This window comes from Python bivittatus, unplaced genomic scaffold (genome assembly GCF_059951505.1).
Source record: "Python bivittatus isolate LINGU-HERP-01145 unplaced genomic scaffold, Pbiv_v1 ctg000430_np1212, whole genome shotgun sequence".
Classification (NCBI taxonomy): Eukaryota; Metazoa; Chordata; class Lepidosauria; order Squamata; family Pythonidae; genus Python; species Python bivittatus.
Window position 1 is genome coordinate 2,066,436 of NW_028277071.1, and position 24,546 is coordinate 2,090,981.

General features: G+C 38.3%; 3 protein-coding genes across 3 annotated transcripts; all 3 read right to left on the bottom strand.

Annotated features, from left to right (window-relative positions):
- Positions 1–3,454: 3,454 nt before the first annotated feature.
- LOC112540029 (vomeronasal type-2 receptor 26-like) lies at positions 3,455–11,246 on the bottom strand. Its single transcript, XM_088144086.1, has 4 exons — positions 10,962–11,246; positions 7,379–8,239; positions 5,549–5,675; positions 3,455–4,356 (listed from the first exon to the last, which is right to left on the bottom strand). Exons 1-4 carry the CDS (start codon positions 11,130–11,132, stop codon positions 3,455–3,457), a joined length of 2,061 nt encoding a protein of 686 aa, XP_088000212.1. The 5' UTR covers positions 11,133–11,246.
- A 3,332-nt stretch (positions 11,247–14,578) lies between these two features.
- Positions 14,579–17,507, bottom strand: LOC148215245 (vomeronasal type-2 receptor 26-like). Its single transcript, XM_088143932.1, has 3 exons — positions 17,460–17,507; positions 16,533–16,659; positions 14,579–15,480 (listed from the first exon to the last, which is right to left on the bottom strand). Exons 1-3 carry the CDS (start codon positions 17,505–17,507, stop codon positions 14,579–14,581), a joined length of 1,077 nt encoding a protein of 358 aa, XP_088000058.1.
- Positions 17,508–19,609: 2,102 nt separating this feature from the next.
- Positions 19,610–24,255, bottom strand: LOC112542699 (vomeronasal type-2 receptor 26-like). The gene is made up of 5 exons (XM_088143934.1): positions 24,197–24,255; positions 22,930–23,221; positions 21,049–21,909; positions 19,993–20,220; positions 19,610–19,627 (listed from the first exon to the last, which is right to left on the bottom strand). Exons 1-5 carry the CDS (start codon positions 24,253–24,255, stop codon positions 19,610–19,612), a joined length of 1,458 nt encoding a protein of 485 aa, XP_088000060.1.
- Positions 24,256–24,546: the final 291 nt, after the last annotated feature.

Sequence of the window (24,546 nt, forward strand, 5' to 3'; positions counted from 1 at the left end):
TTGTTGTACACTGCTCAAAGTCATTCTCTGTGAGATGGGTGGCCATATCAATTTGATCAATCAATCAATCAATCAGTCAATCAATAAAATAATTATAGGAGAGCTCCAAGAAAAAAAGAAAAATGCTTATCACAACTGATTGTAAATCTCTTGACTGCTGGCATAAAAAAATAAAATAAATTAAAGCAAAAAAAAACCAACAACCCAAATTAACTATGGCATATTGATAACATGAAAGTAAAAAAAAAAAAAAAATCAAATGGATCCAGCCTATTCAGAAAAAAACAAAAAAAGCAATTCAAAGTCCAATGGAAAAACCATGTATTTCAAGAAAAGCAACATTTTATACTATTTGTTGCAGAGAACCACTATATTTGCATTTTCCTGGGTTTAAGAAAGAAATGGTAACATTCAGATGGTTTATCTTATGCTCAGGAATTAAGACATGAGCAGCCATACTTGGATTAAACCCAAATTTTTGATAAAGTTCACTTGGAATATTTGCAGTGCATTTCATTTGTTCAAATGTGACAGTATACAGCAATTTCCCATTCCATTTCTGGTGATTTTCACAATGAAAATAGAAACAATAATTAACATTTGTTTGCCTGCAAGTACTGTGTACCATGTAATGTTGCAACATACAAAGAACTCATCCTGAAGTATTTTGATGGGATAAACCACTGGTAGACACTGCAAAACCTGCAGATTACATGTATATCACCTCTCTGCTCATTTTTGTTGCCCCAAAACTCCCCCAGGTCCAAGATTGGACTGCTAAATTTGGATGAGAAATGTTCAAAAACAGATTGTTTAAAATTCTTGCTGGTTTCTGTAAATAAACTAATGAAATAAGATATATTTGGCCCTTGAACAGGCTTACCACTAAAACAACAGCGTGGGAGGACAGACTGCCTGAGCAGATCGAAAGCACCTGTGCTCCTTCCTCCCCCTCCCTTCTCGGCCCACCCCCATCGTCAGGACAACCCAGCTGCCAATCAACAGAAGCTGCCAATCAAACAACAGCATTGGGCAAGAGGCAAGAAGGAGGAGAGAAGACAAGATGGTGGCCTGCACCTTTGCAGCCACAGGCCTCATGAAGAAGAGTCTGAATAAACAGCGCCAAAGCCCAGGACTCAAAGTAAAGAAGCAAACTAAAAGATAGACGGCCATGATGAGGAGAAGCACCCAGAAGGAGGCAGCAGCTGGGAAAACTGGGGAGAGGGAGGCGTTTATTTCTTCCCCTCGGACTGTCCTGAGGGAAAAGTTCTTGACACTGTTTCCCTCAGATGGAGCCAAGATTCGGAAGAGGAGAAGAATTAATAAGCCCAGCCAGAAACACACAAGCAGTTCAGCGGAAGAAAAAGAAAAAGACTTTGACAGAACAGAAATAGAAAGCAGAAACTTAAAAAGGTAAAAAACAGATTGAACTCCATAGAAAAAAAGAGGATAGCCCTATAGAGAGGAACAGTAGAGATATACAGAAATTAAGACCACAGAAATAGAGCAGTCAGCAATACACAGACACATCAGAGACAGAATAGAAGGTAGAAAGAATCAAAAAGTAAAATAAAGCTTCTCCTTAAAATCTAATCAGCGAATAAGGAGAGAGAAGCTACAAGAAAAGGAGCCTGAAAGCAATAAAAATATTTAAAGTGATTGAAAAATGACTTTAAAGGAAACTTTAAAAAATACGAGCTATTTAAGAAATAGAACAGTCGCCCTATAAATAATAATATGAGCTTCCTTGAAGCACCAAAGTTTCTTTTGTACATTGTGTTTAATACAGCATGATTAAATTACCCTTGGACATTTGGATATTGTCATCCACAGTATTTTTATGGAGGGCTTGTCTTTCATAACAATCTAAGTTGTTTAACTCTGATTTTTTGGTTAATGGTACTCGCAGTTAGAATCTTTCTTATTTTTTCAACTAAATTTATATCCAGAGATGATCAGATCCTACTGATTCTTACCACTGCAACATGTTCCCACTGAAAACAAGTAGTTGAAATACTTTGAACAGAAGTTTCTCCAGCTGGCCTTTAAACACCTAAAGTGAGCCCCTTTCCAAATTTGTTTGGTGAGTTGCTTTTCTTTTTTTATTTAGGGGGTGGGGTGGGGGATGACTTTTTCACAAGTTGTTATATTCTTCACTGTGACTGCAAACCATATGGATCTTTTTCCACCTGATACTCCCTGAAGGGCATTATTTTAATACACAATTTTATACTCTCTCTATATATTTCACATAATGTATAACATTTAATAGTGTACTCTATCTCACATTATGTTTAAAAATTTAACTTGCAACTTGCTTTTTAAAGAGTACAGCATTCCCCCACCCCATTTTCCTTTAGAAACAATTATCTGTTAGATGCCTGACTGTCTTTGAATAAACAAGCTGTAAATTAGCTTGGTACCAGGCAAAGAAAATTGCCAAGAGAGAGACCCTGAATTTCAAAGAGGAACAAAGAGATAACAAAGACTGACAGGATGTTTCCTTAGTAACGAGAAAATGAAAGTTAAACTCAGATTTACCTCTTTAGGACCCACCTTTACCCCTCCCCTAGACCATCCCAAAAATCCTTTGTATGGGCATGAGAGGATGCACTATCTGATTTGAATTTTTTTACACCTGTACCTTTCTATAAAGCCTCTAATGTTTGCTTTGCCAGATGTGGTTTCAATCAGCATTCATTGCCACGGTGTTGATTGGGCTCACCCAGTTGTGTCTTGGCCAAAATACATCTGTTAACTTTTACAGAAGTCTCGTCTCAAGTTTTTGTTTGGGTCTCTGAAACCTGGGTAGCATAGAGTGCCTTACATCCCAATTCCTCTTCTTACATCCAGGAATCAAATTATCTGGCATGTAGAACTATGTATCAGATGCCAGTGCTAGAACATCTGCACACCTGTAAGAGATATTTGAAGAATAAATATAACCTATCTTTGCAAAACAAGGTTTGAAGGCCTATTTTTCATCCTCGAATCCTGCCACTTCTCATTCATATCCATTAAAATCAACATGTGGCCAGATTTAATATGGTTTTCAGAGATCAACTTTGAGGAATGTAAATTTTTCTTACTTTTTTTTTTTAAAACTTTCCTTCGATATTCTGCTTCTTCACAATTTAACGTTTGCATCAAAATACAGGAAAAAGTTCACCATACACTATGTATGTATTAACTGATTGGCCTTTTCCTTCTTTTCTCCCTCTGTTCATCAGTTGTCTGGACAACTTCTTTATAGATAATATACAAATTATATTTCTGTTTTCCAGTAAAATCTCAGTTCCTGCAAAGATTCTCCTTCTAGGGTCCAGCTTATGGAAATTTTCTAATTAGTCATAATTTCTAAACTTGCAGGTCCTCTGCCTCTCTGTCTTTAGCCTCATAAACACTATAAAGAAGAGGCAGGTGCAGCACATCATAAAATGCAGAGAAAAATAATTTACTTTTGTTTCTTTGTTAGTTGCTCCTTTTTGTTCAACTCAGGCCTCAGAACAATGATATAGCATTTGGGGGAAAAGATGCAGCCCAGTAATCCGGCTGCAGAAGCCAAAATGCAGAAGATTTCTACGGCTGCTGTGTACTTCCCCTTGGTGCTCAGATAGGTAGGAACAAATGACATCCAGACACTACAAAAGACCAACATGCTGAAGGTGATAAATTTGGCTTCATTGAAGCTGTCAGGTAACTTCCTAGCTAGGAAGGCCACTGTGAAGCTGAAAGAAGTCAAGAACCCCATAAAACCAAGGACAGTATAAAACATGATGGCTGAACCTTCATTACATTCCAGGACAATTTCTTCAGACACCAAGTGCATGTCTGAATCTGGGAATGGGGGAGAAATTGCCAGCCACACACTACAAATGGTGGCTTGCACCAGAGTGCAAGACAGGACTATAGCGTTGGCCAGCCTTTTCCCCAGCCATTTCCTCATTTTGGAGCCTGGCTTGGTGGCCATGAAAGCAAGAAGAACAATTGCTGTTTTCCCCAGTATACAAGAAAGGGCTACAGAGAAGATGATGCCAAAAGCAGTTTGTCGCATGAGACATTTCAGTTGGTCAGGTTGGCCAATGAAGAGCAAAGTGCAAAGGAAGGAGAGCAGGAGAGCAATGAGAAGAATGTAGGTGAGGTTCCTGTTGTTGGCTTTGACAATGGGAGTGTCCTGGTGTTTAATGAAGATCCCCAGCACTCCAGCTGAGATGAAAGAAAAGAAGAAAGCAACAATAGTCAAAGTGATTCCCAAGGGTTCTTTGTAAGACAAGAAAGTTGTGAGTTTTTTAATGCAGAGAGCCTGGTTCTTGTTAGGATATTTTTCTTTGGGACATGGGAAACAGTCATCTAAACCTGGAAGAGGAAATAGAGTTGTCAAGCACATAAAATTGCGGAGTTAGCTTAGCCTTCCCCAACTTTTAGAAGTATTGTATATCAGTGTCTGGAATTTCCAGATATTCATCTCAAAGTCTGGGAATTTGGGAATTTGAAATCCAACTTATTTGGAAGGCTGCAGGCCAGGGAAGTTTTAAAACTTCTTTGACTGAGAACAGGTCCTTGGAAAATACTGTGACTTGACTTAATCAGATATGATTTCATTCTGTCTGTACATTTGAAATTAGCTGAGTCCCCAATTTATACTGTTGCTTTAGAGGAAACAAGTTAAACAAGATAGAGATAAACCACATTTATACACTGTTGAAAAGAGACAATAAAAAAACTAAGAAGGAAAGAAAAAGACCAGAGCACATCTTCTCCAGCAGCCAACACTCAGATAAGTAGGGATTAATATCAGGCAACCAATGAAGCAGGAAACAGTACTCTGATGAAGGAACTACCAAGGGGAAAACCACACCCCCACCAAAAATGGCAGGGAAGCTACTGTATATAAATGGGGCAAACCTCACACTCACTGGCACTATCTGGTGTGACTTCCTTAGATGGAAGGCCTAAGAACAAGGAATACTTTCATGTTGCTAGAATTCATGTCATTTGTATCCATAAATGCATGGGGTTGGCAAATTTTTAGGTCCTTCCTCCCTCTTAATGGCACTGGCAGTGAGACTTATGGTGACTAGAAAGGAATCTGACTAAGACAAAGGTATTTGTTATCCTTGACTTACTTATTCTATTCTACTTAGTCATTGACTGATTCCAGTTGATCCTGGCTGGCTCACAGTATGAAAACAAAACAATATAATATGTTAAAAAGGGAGTATATAAGAGTAACAAGATGGTGGATCTGGTCAACAACAAACATATCATACTTCCATACTCCATATTCCAACCATTGTAACCCAAAGCCTGCGAGCCTTCAGATAATGTTCTAGTGGTTCTGAGGTAAAAACTAGGTCAGGGGCCATTGCCCCTTTTATGAGTTGGGGCCATGTTGACTTGGGACAATCCCCTGGTTGTTGTGGTAACCATCTCTGTCCTCAGGGTCTGTAGGGCTAAATGCCCCAACGTCAGAAGCCTGGGTAGTGCTTTAAACCTATTGACCTTAAGAGCTAATAGATATCAACCATTTTTCCATGACAACTCTTACCTGTCTGGTTGGCAATTTTCCCTTCGGGGCAACGAAGACATTTGTAACAGCAAAATGGCTTCCCTTCTATTTTGATCTTACTATAACCCAAGGAGCAATGGTCATTGCACAAAGAAAGAGGTTGTGTCTGTTAATAAAAGAAAGTATGATGCATTCAGAATTTAAACATTAGCAATCTAGAAATTACCATCTTCCAGGAGTCTTTTCTTTTGCTTTTTTTGATTAGGTTAGAGTTGTGAAACATTGTATGCTAGTATGCAAGGCTTGTCTGATCCCTTCAAATATCCTTTTGGCATAATGAGTCATGTAAACGGAAAAATCTCTTCTTCATCTAATAGATCTCAAAGATTAGGGCTAATAAGTTCAGAGGTAGGTGCATGTTGAGTTACTATTTCTTATGCAAAGTCTTCTTCAAAGTCCTGTCCATCAAGAATATTGCTGCATTCTTTGATGGATTTTGTGAGAAATATTCCCAAAGTTCTAGATTGCACTGAAGTCTGTGTTCTGGCTTGGGGTAAAAAAAAAAAAAATGTTTCGTAACCTTTTCATGTTCCTTTTTCTCACTGTAGTTTCAAAACTGATCAGCAGCTATCTGATTCATTAATTTTTGCAGCTGTTGAAGTAACCTATTCAGAGATCATTGCAGGATGAGAAGTGAGCCAGTCTTTGAAAAATGAATAAAAGATACCTGGTTGAAAAGGTTGGGCCAGACAATGTTGTGTGCCAATAGAGAGAGAAGTTTTTCTAGTTGAGCCGATGGATTTACTTTTCCAACTTTGACCCTAAGAAAGGATTGGTTTGGGAGGGTGACCCAGTTGATAATGTCAAAGCCAGTTGCAACCTTCCCATTCTGGTCAAAGTAAATATTTTCTCCAGCACAGTTGTTAAATGAGACTTTTCTCAGGTAGTGATGAAGCTCAAGGGAAGAACATGACAGTGATTAATAAAGATATACAAGAATGGCAAAAATATGCAGCAATATTATTTCAGAAGACATTGTGTGCTCCCAAAGTATGATAAAAATAGTGCAAATTCATCACTTCCATCAGCAGCAGCCAGAAGAATCACCAGGAGAGACAGAGAAGTACTAAGGGAGGCTAACAGTCCTGTTTTCATGGCTATCACCCAGAGGTACATGACACCACCACCAGTAGCATGTCTTCCTCCTTACTACCATTTGGCACTCTCTTCTATCTCCTTCCTCACCACTGTCTCCCTCCTTTCTGTGTTGTAATTTTCATTCTCAGGGCCTGAAATCACCAACATTTTGTCCTGTTGCTCCCTTTCATAGTTATGCATCCATCTTTAAAGCACAAATGGCCATTCAAAATTCTCTGTTCTATGTGTTGAGAGAGAAAGTGGGTGCACCATTTTCCTAAATTTCTCCAGGGGAAGGAGAGCTTCTCCCACCATTTCTAAACATGAGGACTCCATCTTAGAAGTGACAGTAGTACCACTAATGGGCAAGTTCCATGGGAGGTTAAACAATGACATGGGAGAGGAGACACAATAGTTGCACCCACACTTTGATCACCAGATAACTAAAGTAATTTTATTATTACAAATCAGAACTGGTAGCATTTATTAATAATATTATAGATAGTCCATATAAAATACAAATATAAACAGTAATCAAAATATCTGGAACTTTGTGTAATAAAAAATGATGAGGGAGGGAGAAACCAGCCATTTGAAATGGGAAGATGTAGACATTCTGGTCCATCTAAGTCATTCCTCCAAACATATTTAAATCGGTTTCTACATAATTTGTGGATAGTTGTAGATATGGAAGCAATATCTTCTGCTAGATTAATAAATATAGCAGATTACCTGCCACACTTGTTGATTGAGAAGCTTCTGTTTCCCACTACCAGCCATTGTTGTGTGTTTGGAGTGGGATGAAAGCATAGCTTGCAGAGCATGTGCCACAGCATAGACTGCATTGTAGATACTGTAGCTTTGCCCGGTCATGCTCAATTCAAAAACAGACTCTGGAAGAGTCTCCAGCTTCTCTTCCCCAGTGCACCATTTCTCTGAGTTTGGGTTTAAAGTAGATTTTGAGAAAGAACATTCAAAGGCTTGTTCCCAGAAGACCCTTGAAAAACTGTCTTCCTTTTTTGGAACACCATTTCTCATCCGAAGAAATGTATTGAATCCTAATAATTCTTTTGACGAAACTGCAAAAGAAAGAGCACCATGGATGAACTCCATGCTCCTGTCTCTTTGAAATGGAATTGAAGCGTATTCCATCTGGGCTGGAAAAATCCAAACTTTATCTTTTCTCTCAACTGCTATGTTGAAATCTTCTGAAACAGAGGACATCATTCTGAAAAGAGTCATGACCTGGTTTTCACAATATACGATCACAACACTGGAAGTACCTGTCATAATGATTTTGTATACTTTGAGAAAATTATCGATTTTTTCTCCCAGCTCATTTGAAAAAGCTTCGAGCAGAAGCTCTTCAGTATAATCCAAGCAGATTCCATTTTGGGAAAACATGATAAGGACTTCCCGCAGAAATCTTTCACCAATTTCATTTCCTTGACAAATCACCCCAATCCAGGTCCACCTAAAATGCAGCAGCAGCTGGAGGATCCCCATAATTTGAAGATGTTCATTTGGAAACATCTGATGAAAGAAAGCTGAATGAATCATGTTATCCATCACTGGAGCTGAGCCATATGTGAGCTAAGGGAAAAAAGAAAATAGAAAATAAAACATATACATAGGTATTGGGAACAAATCTTGGGAGAAAGGAGGAAGAGCCGTAGACTAGATAGCCATCATGCAAAAGGTATCCCACTCCAGAGAAGCAGAGGGGTCATGGGAAGCCTTTTAGAAGGGACCCTTCTAAATACTTTCAGTCTTGCAAGATTCTGTTGATGTAATCTTACAATAATGATAGAGCTAATATTCATTGTTGTGCTTCTTGTCTGGACTACCTCAGAGGTCTTGCAGTGTGATCAGTCTTGCAAGTCTGATGCTAGCCCTTTGTTATTATTCCCTACTTTTCTTTAATTCTCCAGAAAACTAGTGAGGGTCCCTTTTGAAACCTTTTCCACACCCCCTCTTCTCCTGTGGGCTGATACACCTTTTGCATGATTATTGTCTAGTGTATGGCTCTTCCTCCTGTTTCCCAAAGTAATTCCCACTACCATTACAGTATTTCATATAATTTTTAAATTGTTAAACCTGACCAATTCATATTTTTGCTTTGATTTTCAGGGCTTATTCATACTTGATCAGGGTCTTCTTTTAATTTCTATGAAGTTAATGGCACTACACAGCTATCATTTTTGGAAATCCATTGTTTCCAAAAATATTACGATGCAGTTTGATCATCTTCAGTGTGTACAGAATGTGTCAGGTCTGAGAAAACAAAATATTATGTAGATAGACTCTTTCTGTGCTACATAACAGGAGATATTCCGGATTGATGTAATCAACAACAAGGACGCTATTTTACATTTAGGAATTGATTGATAGCATATTCACTATCCCCACCTTCCTCAATTGCTTCTTTTCTACCACTAATGGAGTACTTGGGAACTTTGAAGAACTGGCTTTCATCTAATTTGTGTATAGGGGCAAAAGACTAATTGAACCATTAATATCTAATTCCCTTTGAAGTTCCCCACAGCATAGCTGGTGCAACCCTGTTGCACATTTATTCAGAGAAAGCTGGAGAGATAAGTGGCTGGGAAAAGAGTGCATTGGCAGAATTTGATCTCTATAACTTCTCCTTAAGGATATGTGACACTGAATTTCCATTATGTAAGAATTTAATAATAATGCAGTATTGGCACTATCTTGTTGCTGTCTCACTACTTCACAAAACCTATTACATAATAGTAGACCTCTCTAACAACAACTTTATAAGATTGCTAAGGAACTCATCATGTTTATAAGATAACATTTTCTGAAAGTGCAAGTTCAAGAACAGAAATTTGATAAACAAGCATCATCATTATGAGTGACCTGTACCAACTAGACACAGTCAACTTTCTTTTGTGGAACCATAGAGTATAGTGTTGGAAGGAACCTTGGAAGTGTTATATGAGGCAGAAGTCCTCATACCATCCCTGACAGATGGTTTCACAAGCTTTTCTTGAAGATCTCCAGTGATGGAACCCCCATGCCTCCATGAGGTTCATGGTTTCACTGCTTAACAGCTCTCTAGGAAATACTCCAGTGAAGGAGTTCCGAGTCTCTTGGGGCTGAGGGACATATTTAGAATTTTGAGAGCATATCATGAGTGATTTCATACGATGTCAGACACAGGAGTGCAGGTAAGGGAGGTCTTTTGTTCATTCACAGAACCTGTATTTCTGAAAAGATAAATTAATACGGTTTTAATTCCCTGCACCTTCTCTTTGAAGATGAATGATTTTCTACCTCTGCCATTTTTTCCTAGGGGTGAATAGCATTCCAGTTATTGGGCTTGCTCCTTCCCTTCCTTCCTTCCTTCCTTCCTTCCTTCCTTCCTTCCTTCCTTCCTTCCTTCCTTCCTTCCTTCCTTCCTTCCTTCCTTCCTTCCTTCCTTCCTTCCTTCCTTCCTTCCTTCCTTCCTTCCTTCCTTCCTTCCTTCCTTCCTTCCTAAGAATACCGATGGAGCTATATTCCTGGATATGAAATGCTGGGACAGATGCTCCAGAATGAATGCGTTGCTTGAAACAATCATATTTTTTCATGGAAGAAACTCTTGTGACTGAGATTATCTGATCTATAGCAATCTGTATTAGATTTGGCATGGCAGTAATACTCCAGTCCATTATTTTAACTGGATTAGATTGCTTTTGTATCTTTTTGATAACTTAAGCTGCCTCCAAGGTTCAATTTCCAATCCCCATCTCAGAATTGATGATGAGCTCTTGCTCCAGATTCCAATGAAGGAAAGGGATAACAATGAACCAAGAAAGATTTCATAGCTTCAAGGGAACAGCCTCTTCCATACTTGTCTGCAGACAAGCCAAAATGTTATTTTGAATCATTTGTAAGAATAAATCACTGTTCAGCCATATTTTGCTTCTTTATTATGACTGTACCACTTTGATCTTCTAAATGTATAGTATGTTTTAATTTTCTTGTTATTTTAGTTTTTGTTATTACCTTCACTGCTATGGAACTTTCATGGAAAACAACAGAAAAATATTTCAAATTAAAAGAAAAATCTCTCTTAAGATCAAGAGGATTTATCTCATTTCCTACTTTTTAAATAGGAGACAAGATATCTTTCCCTCAAACTGTTAGCGCGATTTTCCATAAATTAGGACTGGAAAATATGAAAGTGTTGTGTGGCAAAATTTTATTTATGTTCTGATTGCCATTAATTACAACGAATACAGAAATTTCATTAAAGAGGAAGGCACATATCAATAGGAACTTTGTTTTTTTCTTGAGCAGGTCTTACCTGTGGAATCTTGTAAATGCTCAGGATGTCTGCCATAACCTGAGAGATATGAGAATTGGGTCCTGCAATAACACATACTGTGTTTTCGTTGGTGCTGCATTTGTAGTTGGGAACAAATCTGCTATGTGAAGACAGAAGCTCCATAGAAGCAAGGTAGGTCCACGTAGCCATGAAATAGCTGTTAGATATGCCAAAGCCCAGAGTGATGTTTGGCAGGATCTTAGGAGTTTTGTTGATCTCCTTTACAGCAAAGATCAAGGACAAGATATGCAGGTAGTTCTGTAGAAACAAACTTCAAGAGTGGATAATTCCTCTGTCAGAACATTTTTTGCTACATTTCAATTTAATAATCTTAACAACAAGGTCCAAAAATAGACTGTACACCCCCAAGGAAAAGCAATGCGTAGAAAATATTGTCCTCACTGTTCCATAAAGTTGAATACAGAATCAGCTACTTGGCAGATACACTGTTTGGTGTCCACTTCTTTGAGAAATGTAAATTGTCTATTTTACAATGTGTTTATAGTAATTGGCATTCCTACCTCATTTTGAAAGGTCCAATCTTGTACATTGAACCACATTACAAGTAGCAATATCTAAAACCTAAAAGCATTTCCAGCTCCTAAGAAATCCTGTCTTTGATGACAAGGGGTTTGACTAGAGAAAAGGAATTACACAGATGGGTTAGACTGTAAAACCGCCAAGGTGAAGTTCAATGGAAGATTCGACATTCTTTCTACATATTAGGTAAAGGCCAAAGTGTCGTTCTTCCATATCTCTGCTTTCTGTGTGGTCACATTTAAAAAGATTCTGCCTCTCACCTTCCTTTCCATCATTTCCTCCCATTCTACTCTCTCTACTCCAGAGTAATTAATCTCCTTTCTCATGATAATAATCTAATGCAATAATCGATAATTTATCTCTAAGGTATCTAGGACTATAGTTGTTACAAGATTGATGCAGGTGTTCCTCTGGAAGCAAAATGTTTGTCATTTGTATTACTACTTTGATTACAGCCATTATATAAAATATCCTTCTTGTCTCTCACCTCTAAAATAATTCTCTCTTTTCCTGATCTCTCCTTTAAGAATTCTTCTATATCATCCACTGGCACTGCTGCCCATCCAAAAAGAAAAAAAAAATCCTCCCTCAGACCTTATTTGATATATCTAATGAAATGGGCTGTAGAGTGGAAAAGACTAATGGATAAAAGTGTGGTTAGATTTTAAGTTGCCATAAACAAGCATAAGGACTGTCCTTCACAACCAAAAACAAGCTTGTTTGGGCCAATGTTTCATCTACTCTATACTTCACTGATGAATTCCAGCCAGACTCAATCAAGAGAAAAAGTTGATCCTTTGAATATATACTGTGCTGGAATTGGTGTGACATGGAAGTTTGGGATAGAAGTACTGGGAAACTAGGAAGCAGAGAGTTGGAGAAAAGTCAGATATCTATTAAGTGAGAGCAAGGCAAGTACAGTTCTACAAATCTTAAGATGAAACAAAGTGGGGAAAAAAAAGGCTCTCTTGCTGTTAACCAATTATTATGAAGTATGTAAGAAATAGAGTAGAAGCTGTGAGCAGAGGAAGTATATCTGAAAGTAGATGAAAGTTATATTTCAATCATTTATGCCCTCCCCAAAGTACATGTCCCATTATCCAGCCATATTTGAGAGCTGCTATAGTTAAGAGTAATAGCTACATACATGGGATCATCAAGAAGTTCTTCTGGTGGAATTCTTTTAAAGGTGATCAGGTTAGATAACATGTAGATCACAGAAATAATGCCACCAATGATGACTTCACCTGAATGGTGAGACTTGTGTTTAATACTATGGTTGTGGATGGTGCATTTAGCATCATGGCATATGACTTGAGGAAGGCATATTATCACCAACAGCATTAAGAGTAACATAGCAAATCACAGATGTGCTTTACCAAAATGATAATTGATCTAGCTTTTGAATATAGGACAACCTAACATTTTGGTTCTTTCTCTTGGGTGATCTGAAAACGGAAATGTATAGCAAAAAGAATCAGACTCACACAGCCTTACCCTTCAAGCCTCGTATTTGAATAAGATAAGGTACAAGGACTATAAATTGGCTGGGTTGGGTTCCTGTTTTGCTCTCCTCTTTGGAACTCCCTAGGGTCCAAAGGAGTAGAATTAAACATGGTCAATTATAGGGTACAACATCTCTTGCTCAGCTGTTCCTGAAATTGCATCAGAAAATAATTGATTTCACCTTGATATAAATCATTTGTGGCTTTCTGTGTAGTAGCAAGGGAAAAACAGATTGCAATCAAAGGCAAAGAAGACCAGGGAAAATAAATAAATAACATAATGTTTGAAAAAGAATAAATTTGACAGCTTTGTGCTGGTACTTATGACATGACATGGAAGTCAATTTTGCACTTGGACTAGGCTTCCAAAATGAAAAAACAACAAAGTTTAATAAAAAAGTTTCATTATCTGTAACAAAACATCCATGGTTTTAGATCACCAAGAGTTTGTTACACTTCTCTAGCCAACAATCCTTAAAATAATTGGAATAAAATGGGTTCATTTGATAAAATGTATGGTCAGTATTGCTATTGTGATTGATTGAGTCAACCTTGACTTGTGGTGCTTACAAGATCACGTCTATGGATATTTTTATTTTTTTTTGGTGGTGGTGATGGTTGTTTTTGGTTTTAAATAAAAGACTGTCATAGTCTCTATTGCTTGCAGTTTGGAAAATACATCCCTATTGTTATTTGAAAACAGAAAGAACGATACAGATCTGCCAGCAAGATTACTTTAAAATATTCACTTTTATGTTATTGCATTTATATAGTTCTTACAAACATTTGTGGTTGGTTGTTATTGTTTTCCGGTTTTTTAATCTCCCCCTCCCCTTCTCTTCCCCCAATACTCTAAGCCATGCCCTAGAGGGTTTCATCTGAATCAGTGGGAAGATACTGTTTTTTTCTCTTTCACTTGTTGTCAGACGAAGACAGCCTAATGGTTCCAATATTTTTTTATGTATTTATTTGGTTATTATATTAATTGTATATATTTCATTGTACACTGGTTTAAAATGTGTGGGGTAGTCACTGGATTCACTGAAAATTTTAATATACATGCCTTTGTATAGTGTATGACAAGTATAAAAATATACAAGCTGGCCAAGATAAAAATATACAAGCTGGCCAAAACATTTTGGGAATTCAGAAAAAAGCTGGAGAAAAAAGCAGGGAGTTTTCCACCTTTTTTCCTTCTGGAATTCTAATTCAAAAACAGAGCAATTTCAACTAGAAATCAGGATTTTCTGCACCCTGATTTTTTTGTACAAAATGTAATATTTTCCTGCACTGAATATGTGGGATCAAATATAAATAGCTCAAACAGAAATGTATTGCTGTTCCTGCCTTTTAAAAGAAAATGTATCCACTGCTCAGTCAAAGGATGAGTTGTCTTTCTTACATAGTACATACATTGCTCTTGACTTTTATTTTTGAAAAAAAACAAGTATTGTTTCTGAACAAATTTTAGCAGATTGAAAGCAATTCAGCAGAATGAAGTTTTGTTTAGAATAAGAAGCTTACTAAATAAATAAAAACAAAAACTGGAGGTCAGGTTTGTTTCTTTATCAGCTGTTCCTTTCTGTTCAGATCAGGCCTCAGAATAATAATGTAGCATTTGGGGAAAAAGATGCAGCTCAGTAATCCTGCTGCAGAAGCCAAAATGGAGAAGATCTCCACTGCCACCATGTACTTCCCCTTGGTGCTCAGATAAGTGGGAACAAATGATATCCAGACACTACAAAAGACCAACATGCTGAAGGTGATGAATTTGGCTTCATTGAAGCTGTCAGGTAAATTCCTAGCAAGGAAGGCCACTGTGAAGCTGACAGCAGTCAGGAGCCCCATAAAACCAAGAACAATATAAAACATCATTGTTGAACCTTCATTACACTGCAGGACAATTTCTTCAACCACTGAATGCATATCTGAATCTGGGAATGGGGAATAAATTGCCAACCACACCATACAGATTAAGAGTTGTATCAGAGAGCAAGAAAGGACAATCGTGTTGGCCAACCGTTTCCCCACCCATTTCTTCATTTTGGAGCCTGGCCTGGTGGCCATGAAAGCAAGAACAACAATGGTAGTTTTCCCCAATATGCAAGAAACGGCTACAGAAAAGATGATGCCAAAAGCAGTTTGTCTCAAGGGACATTTGATCTGGTTAGGTTGCCCAATGAAGAGCAAGCTGCAAAGGAAGGAGAGGAGGAGAGCAATGAGAAGAATATAGGTGAGGTTCCTGTTGTTGGCTCTGACAATGGGAGTATCCCGCTCTTTAATGAAGATTCCCAGCACCCCAGCTGAGATGAAAGAAAAGAAGAAAGCAGTAGTTGTCAGGCTAATTCCCAGAGGTTCTTCATAAGACAAAAATGTGATGCGTTTTGGAATGCAAAGATTGTGAGCTTTGTTTGGGTACCGATCTTCTGAACATGGGAAGCAGTCATCTGCATCTGAAAAAGAAATCATTGCAGTCAGATTTTTAAATGTTTTTGGATGAATCGGAGGAAAAATACCTAATGTGACTTTCTAAGCTAAGTCTTTTCTATTCTGGAATGATTTAGGCATGATAGAGTCTGGATGCCCACTTTCTGGTCAAGAAGACTTATATCAAAATCTGATCAACCCTTTTTTGTGATCTTTTATTTTTGACAGTCATCCTGCATAAAGCAAAAGGAAGTTATGATTGGTTTTATGGGGAAAATGTCTATGGTCCTTTATGATTCTTGGGGGTTCTGGGACTGCAAAGAAAGGCCCAAAGATTCCTGTCTTATAAAGAAGAGGAAGATAATTAAGGCACATCTACCATTAAGACAGGGATCTTTTGAGTTTTCTTTATTGCTCCCTATTCTGCTCCCCATTCTCAGAAACCACACAGCACCACTTAAATTTAGCTAGAATCTTTCTTTAAGTCTTGAATACACTACCAGTTTAGAACCTCTCTCTGGGAAAGGAACCGTATGACCATTACACTCAACACTTTATTTGATTGTTGGTTTATTAGTTTTCCAAGATTAAAGAACTAATCCTTAATTATTACTTTTAATGATTACCAGAGAGTTTACTTCCCTTACAGTAAACATTTAATAAGAACAGTACTGAGACATATTAATGCTTAAATTTCTTAAATACACTATCAAGAAATTTTATTTGCTTGAGTATCGTTAACTAACTTCCCTTTACAATTTCTTTAAATTTCCCTTCTGAACTCGAATTCTCCAAAATGAAAGGAGGCTCATCCCACCTAGCCTTGCAAACTCTTTCCTTTTATAGAAACCGTAGGTGAAAGGATTTATTTTTATGCTCTGGTTTATCTTTTCCAAAGCAGAAAAAAGTTGACATGATACATGAAAAGACTCCTAATTAATCCACAGCTCACCTGAATTATGGACAATTTTTTAAAGAGTTGGTAAACTACTGCTTACATTAAAAATGCAATTTTAAAAATAGGCCTGTGAGTTGCACAAAATGCATTGCAATAAAACCTGTCCTTTAGATCTCTTACCTGTCTTGTTTGAAATCTTCCCTTCTGGACACTGAAAGCAATCATAGCAGCAAAACGGCTTCCCTTCTATTTTTATTCTGCTAGAACCTGATAAGCAATGACTATTGCAAGCAGAAATGGGCTGTTCCTATTGGACATTAAGAAGGAAAATTCAGAACTTGTTCCAGAAGAGCTTTGTATTTAAAAATGTTGAAGATAATTGTAACTGGAAATCATTCTTGGCCTATAACTTTATAAATGGATATGTATCACATCCCAAAGTTAGGAACTTTTATGTATGGAGTCTGTCTTTGAATTTTATAAAAAATTAGATTTCCAGTATTGATTTGATATATGTATAGCTTTACTTGGTGATTTATACTGTGTTAACCAGGTATTTTCATTTTAAAACTCCACACAAATTTTCAGTTTTTTGTTTTTAAAAACTATCCTATTTTAGGATTACATGATTAATAACATATTGGAAAATAGTAATCTTTATGATATTTAAAATTTTTGTCTATCTGTATGTCATTATCAGTATTTTACTTCTCTTACACATTTTCTCTCTACTTTTGCTTATATTCTTTTCTAAAATGTTTTAAACAAAAGGAAATTCCATCACATCTGTCAGTTATCATATCTTACTTAAACATTTCTAATGTGTTTGGAAACTGGTTTTCTCTGAAGATCATGATAATGTCAGCTGGTGCAAAATCTGGGTCTACTGACGGAGTAAAATCAGGACCCTGAAAGACAGGCCTTGCCTTTCAATTCTGGAAATCTCTCACCCTGGAGGCACATGAAGTTGCAAACCTCTCTATATTCAAACATGCTATGAAAATTAAGTCATTACAGAACTCTTGTGGAAAGGTGTCTGAATACTGAATCACTATTTGAATAAGATAGAAATGAGTCTATCTATTTTGAAATTAGTGCAGAACTTACCTGGTTGAACTGGTGGACCAGATCATGTTCTCTGCAGAAATGTATCATTCCAATTTTAATGGCTGATAAAGATCCTGCCCCTTGTAGAAGCTATCAAACAGTAGAGGGTAGGTACTTTCTTTCCAGGTTTATAGTCCTAACCAACACCTTGAATTGGACTCGGAAGCAGACAGGCACCCAATACAGCTCACACAGCAGAGGTGTTATATATGCAATCCTAGAAGTGCCCATAACTGCCCGCACTGCCGCATTCTGCACCAGCTGCAGCTTCTGAATACTTTTTAAGGGTAGCCCCATGTACAGCACATTGCAATAGTCCTTATCGGAGATGACCAGGACATGAGTGACTTAAAGAAGGGCCTCCCAATCCAGGAAAGGGTGCAACTGATGCACAATATGGAGTTGAGCAAAGGCCCTCCTAGCCATGGCTACCACCTGCTCGAGCAGAAGTTGTGAGTCCAGGAGGACCCCAGATTGCACACCCCATCCAGAATCAAAGATGGTAAGACCCCAGATATGGAAGAGCCCCAAACCCACCGCCACTCCATCTTAACAGGGTTCAGTTGAAGCCTGTTGTTCCCCATCAAGACACCCATACCTCCAGGCACCGTGAAAGAACCACCTCAGCATGACTTAATCCACCTGGGGTGGAGATGTATAATTGAGTATCATCCACATACTGATGATACTTCATTCCATGGTGACAGATGATCTCGCCCAGCAGCTTCATGTAGATGATAAAAAGGAGCAGAGAGCACCAAGCCTTGTGGCACCCCACACAACAGGGACCGCAGGCTGGATCTCTCACTCCCTATCAACAACAACTGGGACTGGCCTTGGAGGAAGAAGGTGAACCAGCACAAAACTATGTCCCACACCACCAACACCCGCAGCTAACCCAAAAGGATACCATGGTTGATGGTACTGAAAACTGCTGTGAGGTCAAGAAAAGCCAGGATGGATGCACTACCCCCATCCCAGTCCCACCAGAGATCATCTAAAAGTGCAACCAATGCCACTTCGGTCCCATATCCAGTCCTGAAACCCAACTGGAAGGGGACCAGGTAATTCATTTCATCTAGGATCCTTGGGTGCCACTACCTTATCTACCACCTTCCCCAAGAAGGGGAGGTGAAAGACTGGACGGAAATTGTTCAGAACAATGGGGTTGAGCGACAGCTACTTGAGGAGAGAACAAACCAGTGCTTCTTTAAGAGGAGCTGGGAACACCCCCTCTCTCAAGGACGAATTAACCATTACTTGAACCCACCCACACATCACCTCCCAGGTGGCCTTGATCAACCAGGAGGTGCATGGATCTAACGCACAGGTGGCTGCACTTACAGACCCGAGGATCCTGTCCACTTCTTTGGGCCCAACAGGATCAAACTATTCCCAGATAACAGAGCAAATCTGCTCCCCAGGCATCTCCGAAGGATCTGCACCATGCTTGGTCTCCAACTGGAAACGGATCTGAGTGAGTTTATCTGCCAGATTTTTCAACAAATTCTTCTGCGTGGCCCTGTAGGTAAACCTCAAACCCCCCTTACCAGGAGGGTCCAGGTAACCTTAAACAGGGCCACCAGGTGGCATTCTGTGGATGCAATAAGAGTGGAGAAATAATGACATTTCACCACTCTTATCACCATGAGGTAGGCCTTAATAGGGGCTTATCCCCCATCTTCCTCCAGCGGCACTGTAGACATCTCTTGATCTTTTTTGATTCCGGCCAGGAATGACCTGGGAGTGGCCCATGACCTCATGGTGGCCATGAACTCCTGAGCTGCTTCTGATGCCAGCCCAAGGGATGGCAAGTTGAAGTCCTCCAAGACCATAAGCCTGGGGAATTCCACAGCCAGCCTTGAGATGGCTTCCAGCAGCTCAGGCAGGGAGGTTGCTATGCAGAAGGGTGGGTGGTACAGTAGCAACAGTGCCAACTGATCCAGTGAGCCTATCTTCAAAAACAGGGTCTCACAACTGGCAACTTGGGGAGCAGTGCCCCTGAAGGTCAAAGAGATTCTGAATAACTAGCACTACATCCCCTCCCCTGCTCTGGGGTCTCAGCTGGTGCCATACCCTAAACTTGGCTAGGCACATTTCAGAAAGGGGTACACCACCTTCTAGCCCCAGCCAGGTCTTGGTAATACCTACTAGGTTGCTGCTCCTCCCTGAAAAGATCACAAATAAGGGGAGCTTTATTATTAACTGTCCTGGCATTAATCAGCAGCAGCTGAAAGCCTGGGCTGCTGTGGGTTTGCTGACCAGGGCCTGGGCCTGAGTCCAGAGGGCCAGAACATAACAGTACAAGACACCAGAGCTGTCTTCTCCAGGAATGGCCTGCTCTCTGGCCCCTGTCAAAACGTCCCATAACCATCACCACCTGAATATTTTAATTTTATGGTGATCATATTCATGAGTCACTTTCAGAAAATAGTCAGTTTGTGCCTGTAACTCCTGAAGAAACTGTCAGAACATTGAACCAATGAGTTAAAAGAAATGATTTCCCATGGTTTGATATTGGCATCAAAAGTACCTGGTTAAACATGGTGGGCCAGAGTATTTCCTCTGCAGAAAGAGTAAGAAGTTTGTTTGGGGGAGCCACTGGAGCTATGTTTCCAACTTTGATTCGATCAAACGACTGGTTGGGGAATGTGACCCAGTTGATAATATCAAATCCAGTTGCTTTTTCTCCTCTTTCACCAAAGGAAACCGTTTCTCCAGCACTGTTGTTAAATGAAACAGTTCTCAGATACCAATGAAACTAAATGGAAAGAATTGATAGGAATTTTAAAAGATTGGAAATAATGAGTATTATGTATTAAGTATGAATGAAGGATCCTTCATAAGCTTTTGAGGCTGACCAGTCAGCAAACACAGTGCAGAGTCGACTTTTACTGTTTTAGGGTATGATAACAGAAATTTGAAAGCCTGCTAGAGTTTCCCTCTAAGGCAGGATTATTTGGAGTCTTTTTCTCACACTCCCTCCTTCCCCAGGACTAAGTTGTCATTTGCTTTCTCTTAACAGTCCTTCTGATCACTTTTGCGTCCCTTGTTCAGGGCATCTCTGCACTCCTCTACATTACTTTTAGAATTCTTTTAGCATTCCCACGCATGCATGAAGCAATAATTTCAACCATGCCATCTGAAACCCTTCATGAAATCCTGCTTTCTTTCTATTGCTCTGGAACTGTGGTGTACTACAAATGTCATATGTGTCTTGCCTATCAGGAACAAAGAAACAACACTCTTCATCCTTGTGTGGCCTGCCTGTTGATCACTGCTCAATGTCATCCTCTCTTTTTTTTGTATTCCCCATCTCATACTCTCCTCACTGCATTATGCCATCACCCTTGTCTTCCTCTGAAAACTTATTTTCCTCTTCAGTTAACATTTGATATTGCCTCCTTCTCATCATTGTTACACCCCATGTTTAGGTATAGTATGACCCTGAACTATTAAGGCAAAATCCACCCTCTTTGAAGGACTGACATATCACTTTGATCTTATCTCATTACATCCCAAAATGCCAGCTGAACACTTGTATGACTAGCTTTTGGATAAAGGGATATTTACATTCATTCCATTTTACCTGCCATGACTGTTGATTTAGAGTCCTGAGTTCCCAAGCATTTCCTCTTTTTCTGTGTTCGGGTTTGAATGAAAACATGGCTTGCAGAGCATGGGCCACTGCATAGACAGCATTGTAGACACTATAACTTTGCCCAGTTATAGTAGTTTCAAATACAGATTCAGGAAGAGTCTCCAGTGCCTCCTCACCAGTGCATTCATTGCCACTGTCCTCATCTAACATAGCATTTGGGAAAGAACAGTCAAATGCATGTTCCCAAAACAGTCTTGTCAAACTGTCTTCTTCTTCAGAAGTAGGCTTTCTCACCTGAATAAAATTCTTAAACCCTAATATCTCCTTTGAGGAAATTGCCAAGGAGAGTGCACCATGGATGAAGTCCAGACCCCTATATTTTTGAAAAGGGAGTGATGTGAATTCCATCTGTGCTGACATTATCCAAATTTTATCTTTTCTCTTTATTGGCAGGTCCTCATATTCTGAAAGATATGGCAACATTCTAAAAACGGGCATGTCCTCATTTTCACAATATATGATCACAACATTGGCAGTACTTCTCATAATAACCTTGTACATCATAACATAGCCACTAACTTGCACCTCAATGTCATTGGTAACAGATTCCTTTGGCATTTCTTCCACAAAGTCAAAACAGATGCCTTTCTTAAAAAATATATCAAGCCTATTCTGAATAAAACTCGTTCCATATTCAGGGTTCTGGACAATGAGCCCAATCCATTTCCACTGGAAGTGAAACAACAATTGGATGATCCCCATAATTTGAAGATCTTCATTTGGAAATAACTGATGGAAGAAAGTAGCTTGTATGTTGTCATCCATCTCTGCAGCTGAACCATATATGAGCTAAGAAAAATGAAGAAATTGGAGCATATATTTCCAAACCAAAATATTTTTGAGGATGTGTACTGATGCAAGTAGTATTATTCTCCAAACAAGAACAGAGTTGATTTCTATTTCCATATGCCAATATAATTTCTATAGAAATTGTTTATTTTTAATTTATCATGGTGCCTTTCTAAAGTTTCAGAAATATATGAACTGCAAGGACACATACGAACTATTGGATTATGCTGTATTTAAAGATATCATTCAATGAAATAATTTTGCATAGGATTTGGAATATGTAGGTTTCTAGCATTTTGAATAATTCCTGTCTGTCCCTTCCTGGGTGAAATATAGTAAGACTATTTTGTTATTTAGAATGATTCTAATATTAACCATATCAAGCAATGTTGGTTATCTCTTTGTTTTGAAGGTTTCTGACACAAATCATATTCATCATTTAGATAAAACTTTGGAATATAAATTAAACTAAACCAAGCAACCAAGTGACCAGAAATATTTTTAATAAAAAAGGGATCCATATATTTTGATTACAATTCTTCTGTTGTTATTTAATAGGTAAATAATACTCTCATATTTTACTTCATTATATTAATTGAATATATGAATGAGGGGACAAAACTGCATTATGATAACTAAAAATTTGAATCTGGTTCATATTTTGGTGAATAAATCCATCTAGTCCTCCATGAAATTAGATTTAAGTAGAATGAGAAAATGCTCCATTTCATATCCATGTGTACTCACATTCAGAAAGGAATATCCGTACGTTGTATTTGGGCTAGATCTACAATTTGTTAGTTTATCAATTTGCACAAAACATAAATGATCACCTAAATGTATAAATGGATTGTTGGACTTGACACCTTTCTTTCATGGATCGGACTTACCTGTGAGATGAGGTAATTCTTCAATGCATCTTACATTGTTATCTATTTCTTTATTTCTTTATTTACCATTTTCTGTGTCCAGACAATAAAACTTCTTCTAGTGTACCAATCTTTTCAGAAAACATATTACCTGTGGGATCTTGTAAATGTTCAAAATATTTGGCATGAACTGAGCAATGTAAGAATTAGGTCCTGCAAGAATAGCTACCACGTTGTCCTTGAGATCACACTTGTAGTTTGGGATGAACCTTCCCTTTGTAGAGAGAAGCTCCATAGAAGCAAGATAGATCCATCTTGCCAGGAAATAGCTATTGGAGATATGGATACCGAGGGTGATATTAGGCAGGATCCTGGAATTTTCATTGATTTCTTTAATTGCAAATTCCAAAGCCAAGATGTGCTGGTAGTTTTGCAAAAGAAACCTGAAATGAGTGTTAGAACATCGTTTCCAACTTTGGAATTGGCTGCATCCTAATTTATGTTTTCTAATTGTATCACACAAAATTAGATTATACAGCTCATGAGCACTGAAACAGGTGGGTACATTAGCATTCAAGCAAGGCATTTCTTTGAATATCTAAGACAACTAGTCTCCAGACAGAAGGCAAAGTTATATAACACTAGATAAAAAACTCTTCCTGGAATACTGGGCTGTACACTCCATTTTTTTTTTACCCATTGGAGATAACCCTAAATATTGGTGATGGTGAGGGCTGAATTGCAAAATGGAATAATCTTCAATAATTACAGAAGGTTTCCTTAATTTAGAGGTCCTGATTTAATTTTACCTCCTACCCTAATTTTCTATTCTACCATTTCCACCTCCTCTTCCTTTTCCTTGTTCTTCTTCCCCACGATTGTGTTCCTGAAGGTATTGAAAAAGGAAATTCATTTGTCACATATTATACTTTAAGACACTGGAAATTTCTGAGAAGCATTTGATATAATATCTGCGTGCAGAACTAACTGTAGTCATGCACACCTTCTACAGATGATCACTATTATGAAGCAATGAGATGCCATTGCATACTTTTTTTTTTTTTTTTGGTACTTCACCTAGTTATAGCCATGTGAAAAAGAAAAGTACTAAAATTAAACTGATATCTACTAAAAATGTGTCGAGGGTGCTAACAAAATAAAAACACATTGGAAATCACCTTGTATAAGAGACATCAGATGGTAATTGTAGTAGTAGTAGTAGTTTTAGTAGGAAGAAGAAGAGGAAGAGGTGGTAGTAGTAGTAGTAGTAGTAGTAGTGGTGGAGGGGGAGGAGGGGGAGGAGGGAAAATAATAGTGCAGCATAGGCAATCTAGCATTCATCCCCCACCCAAATTCAATCATGCCACAGACTTTAACTATTTCTATATTTGCATTGCTTAAAACTAATAACTGCATACATGAAATCATCAACCAGTTCATTTGATGGATTTCTTCTGAATGTTACTTTTTCAGACATCATGTAAATTTGAGAAGAAATGCCAGCAATAACCAAATCTTCTGAATGATACTGCTTGTGCAGTATCAGAGGGTGGTTTCCTATAGAACATTTTCCAAGAGGTGTAGCACATTCTACATAAAAGAACAAGATTGTTACAGATGCAAAGATTAATACCATCTTGCAGACCAATTTATCTCTCAGCCACCCGTTCGCTCTATAAGAATTTGAAATAGGGCAACCTGATATATATTATTCCAGGAGGCTGCTTTTAAGTCAGAAGTGTACTGTCTTAGAAATCAGAATGAAAGG

Bases quoted from the DNA above. Each gene is read 5' to 3' on its own strand.
- LOC112540029 (XM_088144086.1), bottom strand. From the start codon at position 11,132: ATGGCTACGTGGACCTACCTTGCTTCTATGGAGCTTCTGTCTTCACAT. The intron at 8,240-10,961 runs GTAAGACCTGCT...TTTTTCCCTTAG, and splicing joins GCATTTACAAGATTCCACAG to CTCACATATGGCTCAGCTCC. The intron at 5,676-7,378 runs GTAATCTGCTAT...TTTTATTAACAG, and splicing joins TCAATCAACAAGTGTGGCAG to ACACAACCTCTTTCTTTGTG.
- LOC148215245 (XM_088143932.1), bottom strand. From the start codon at position 17,507: ATGATACATTTCTGCAGAGAACATGATCTGGTCCACCAGTTCAACCAG. The intron at 16,660-17,459 runs GTAAGTTCTGCA...AATGTCCAATAG, and splicing joins TGGTCCACCAGTTCAACCAG to GAACAGCCCATTTCTGCTTG. The intron at 15,481-16,532 runs GTAAGAGATCTA...TTTCTTTTTCAG, and splicing joins GAAGATTTCAAACAAGACAG to ATGCAGATGACTGCTTCCCA.
- LOC112542699 (XM_088143934.1), bottom strand. From the start codon at position 24,255: ATGTCTGAAAAAGTAACATTCAGAAGAAATCCATCAAATGAACTGGTT. The intron at 23,222-24,196 runs GTATGCAGTTAT...CACTCATTTCAG, and splicing joins GAACTGGTTGATGATTTCAT to GTTTCTTTTGCAAAACTACC. The intron at 21,910-22,929 runs GTAATATGTTTT...CATTTTTCTTAG, and splicing joins ACATTTACAAGATCCCACAG to CTCATATATGGTTCAGCTGC.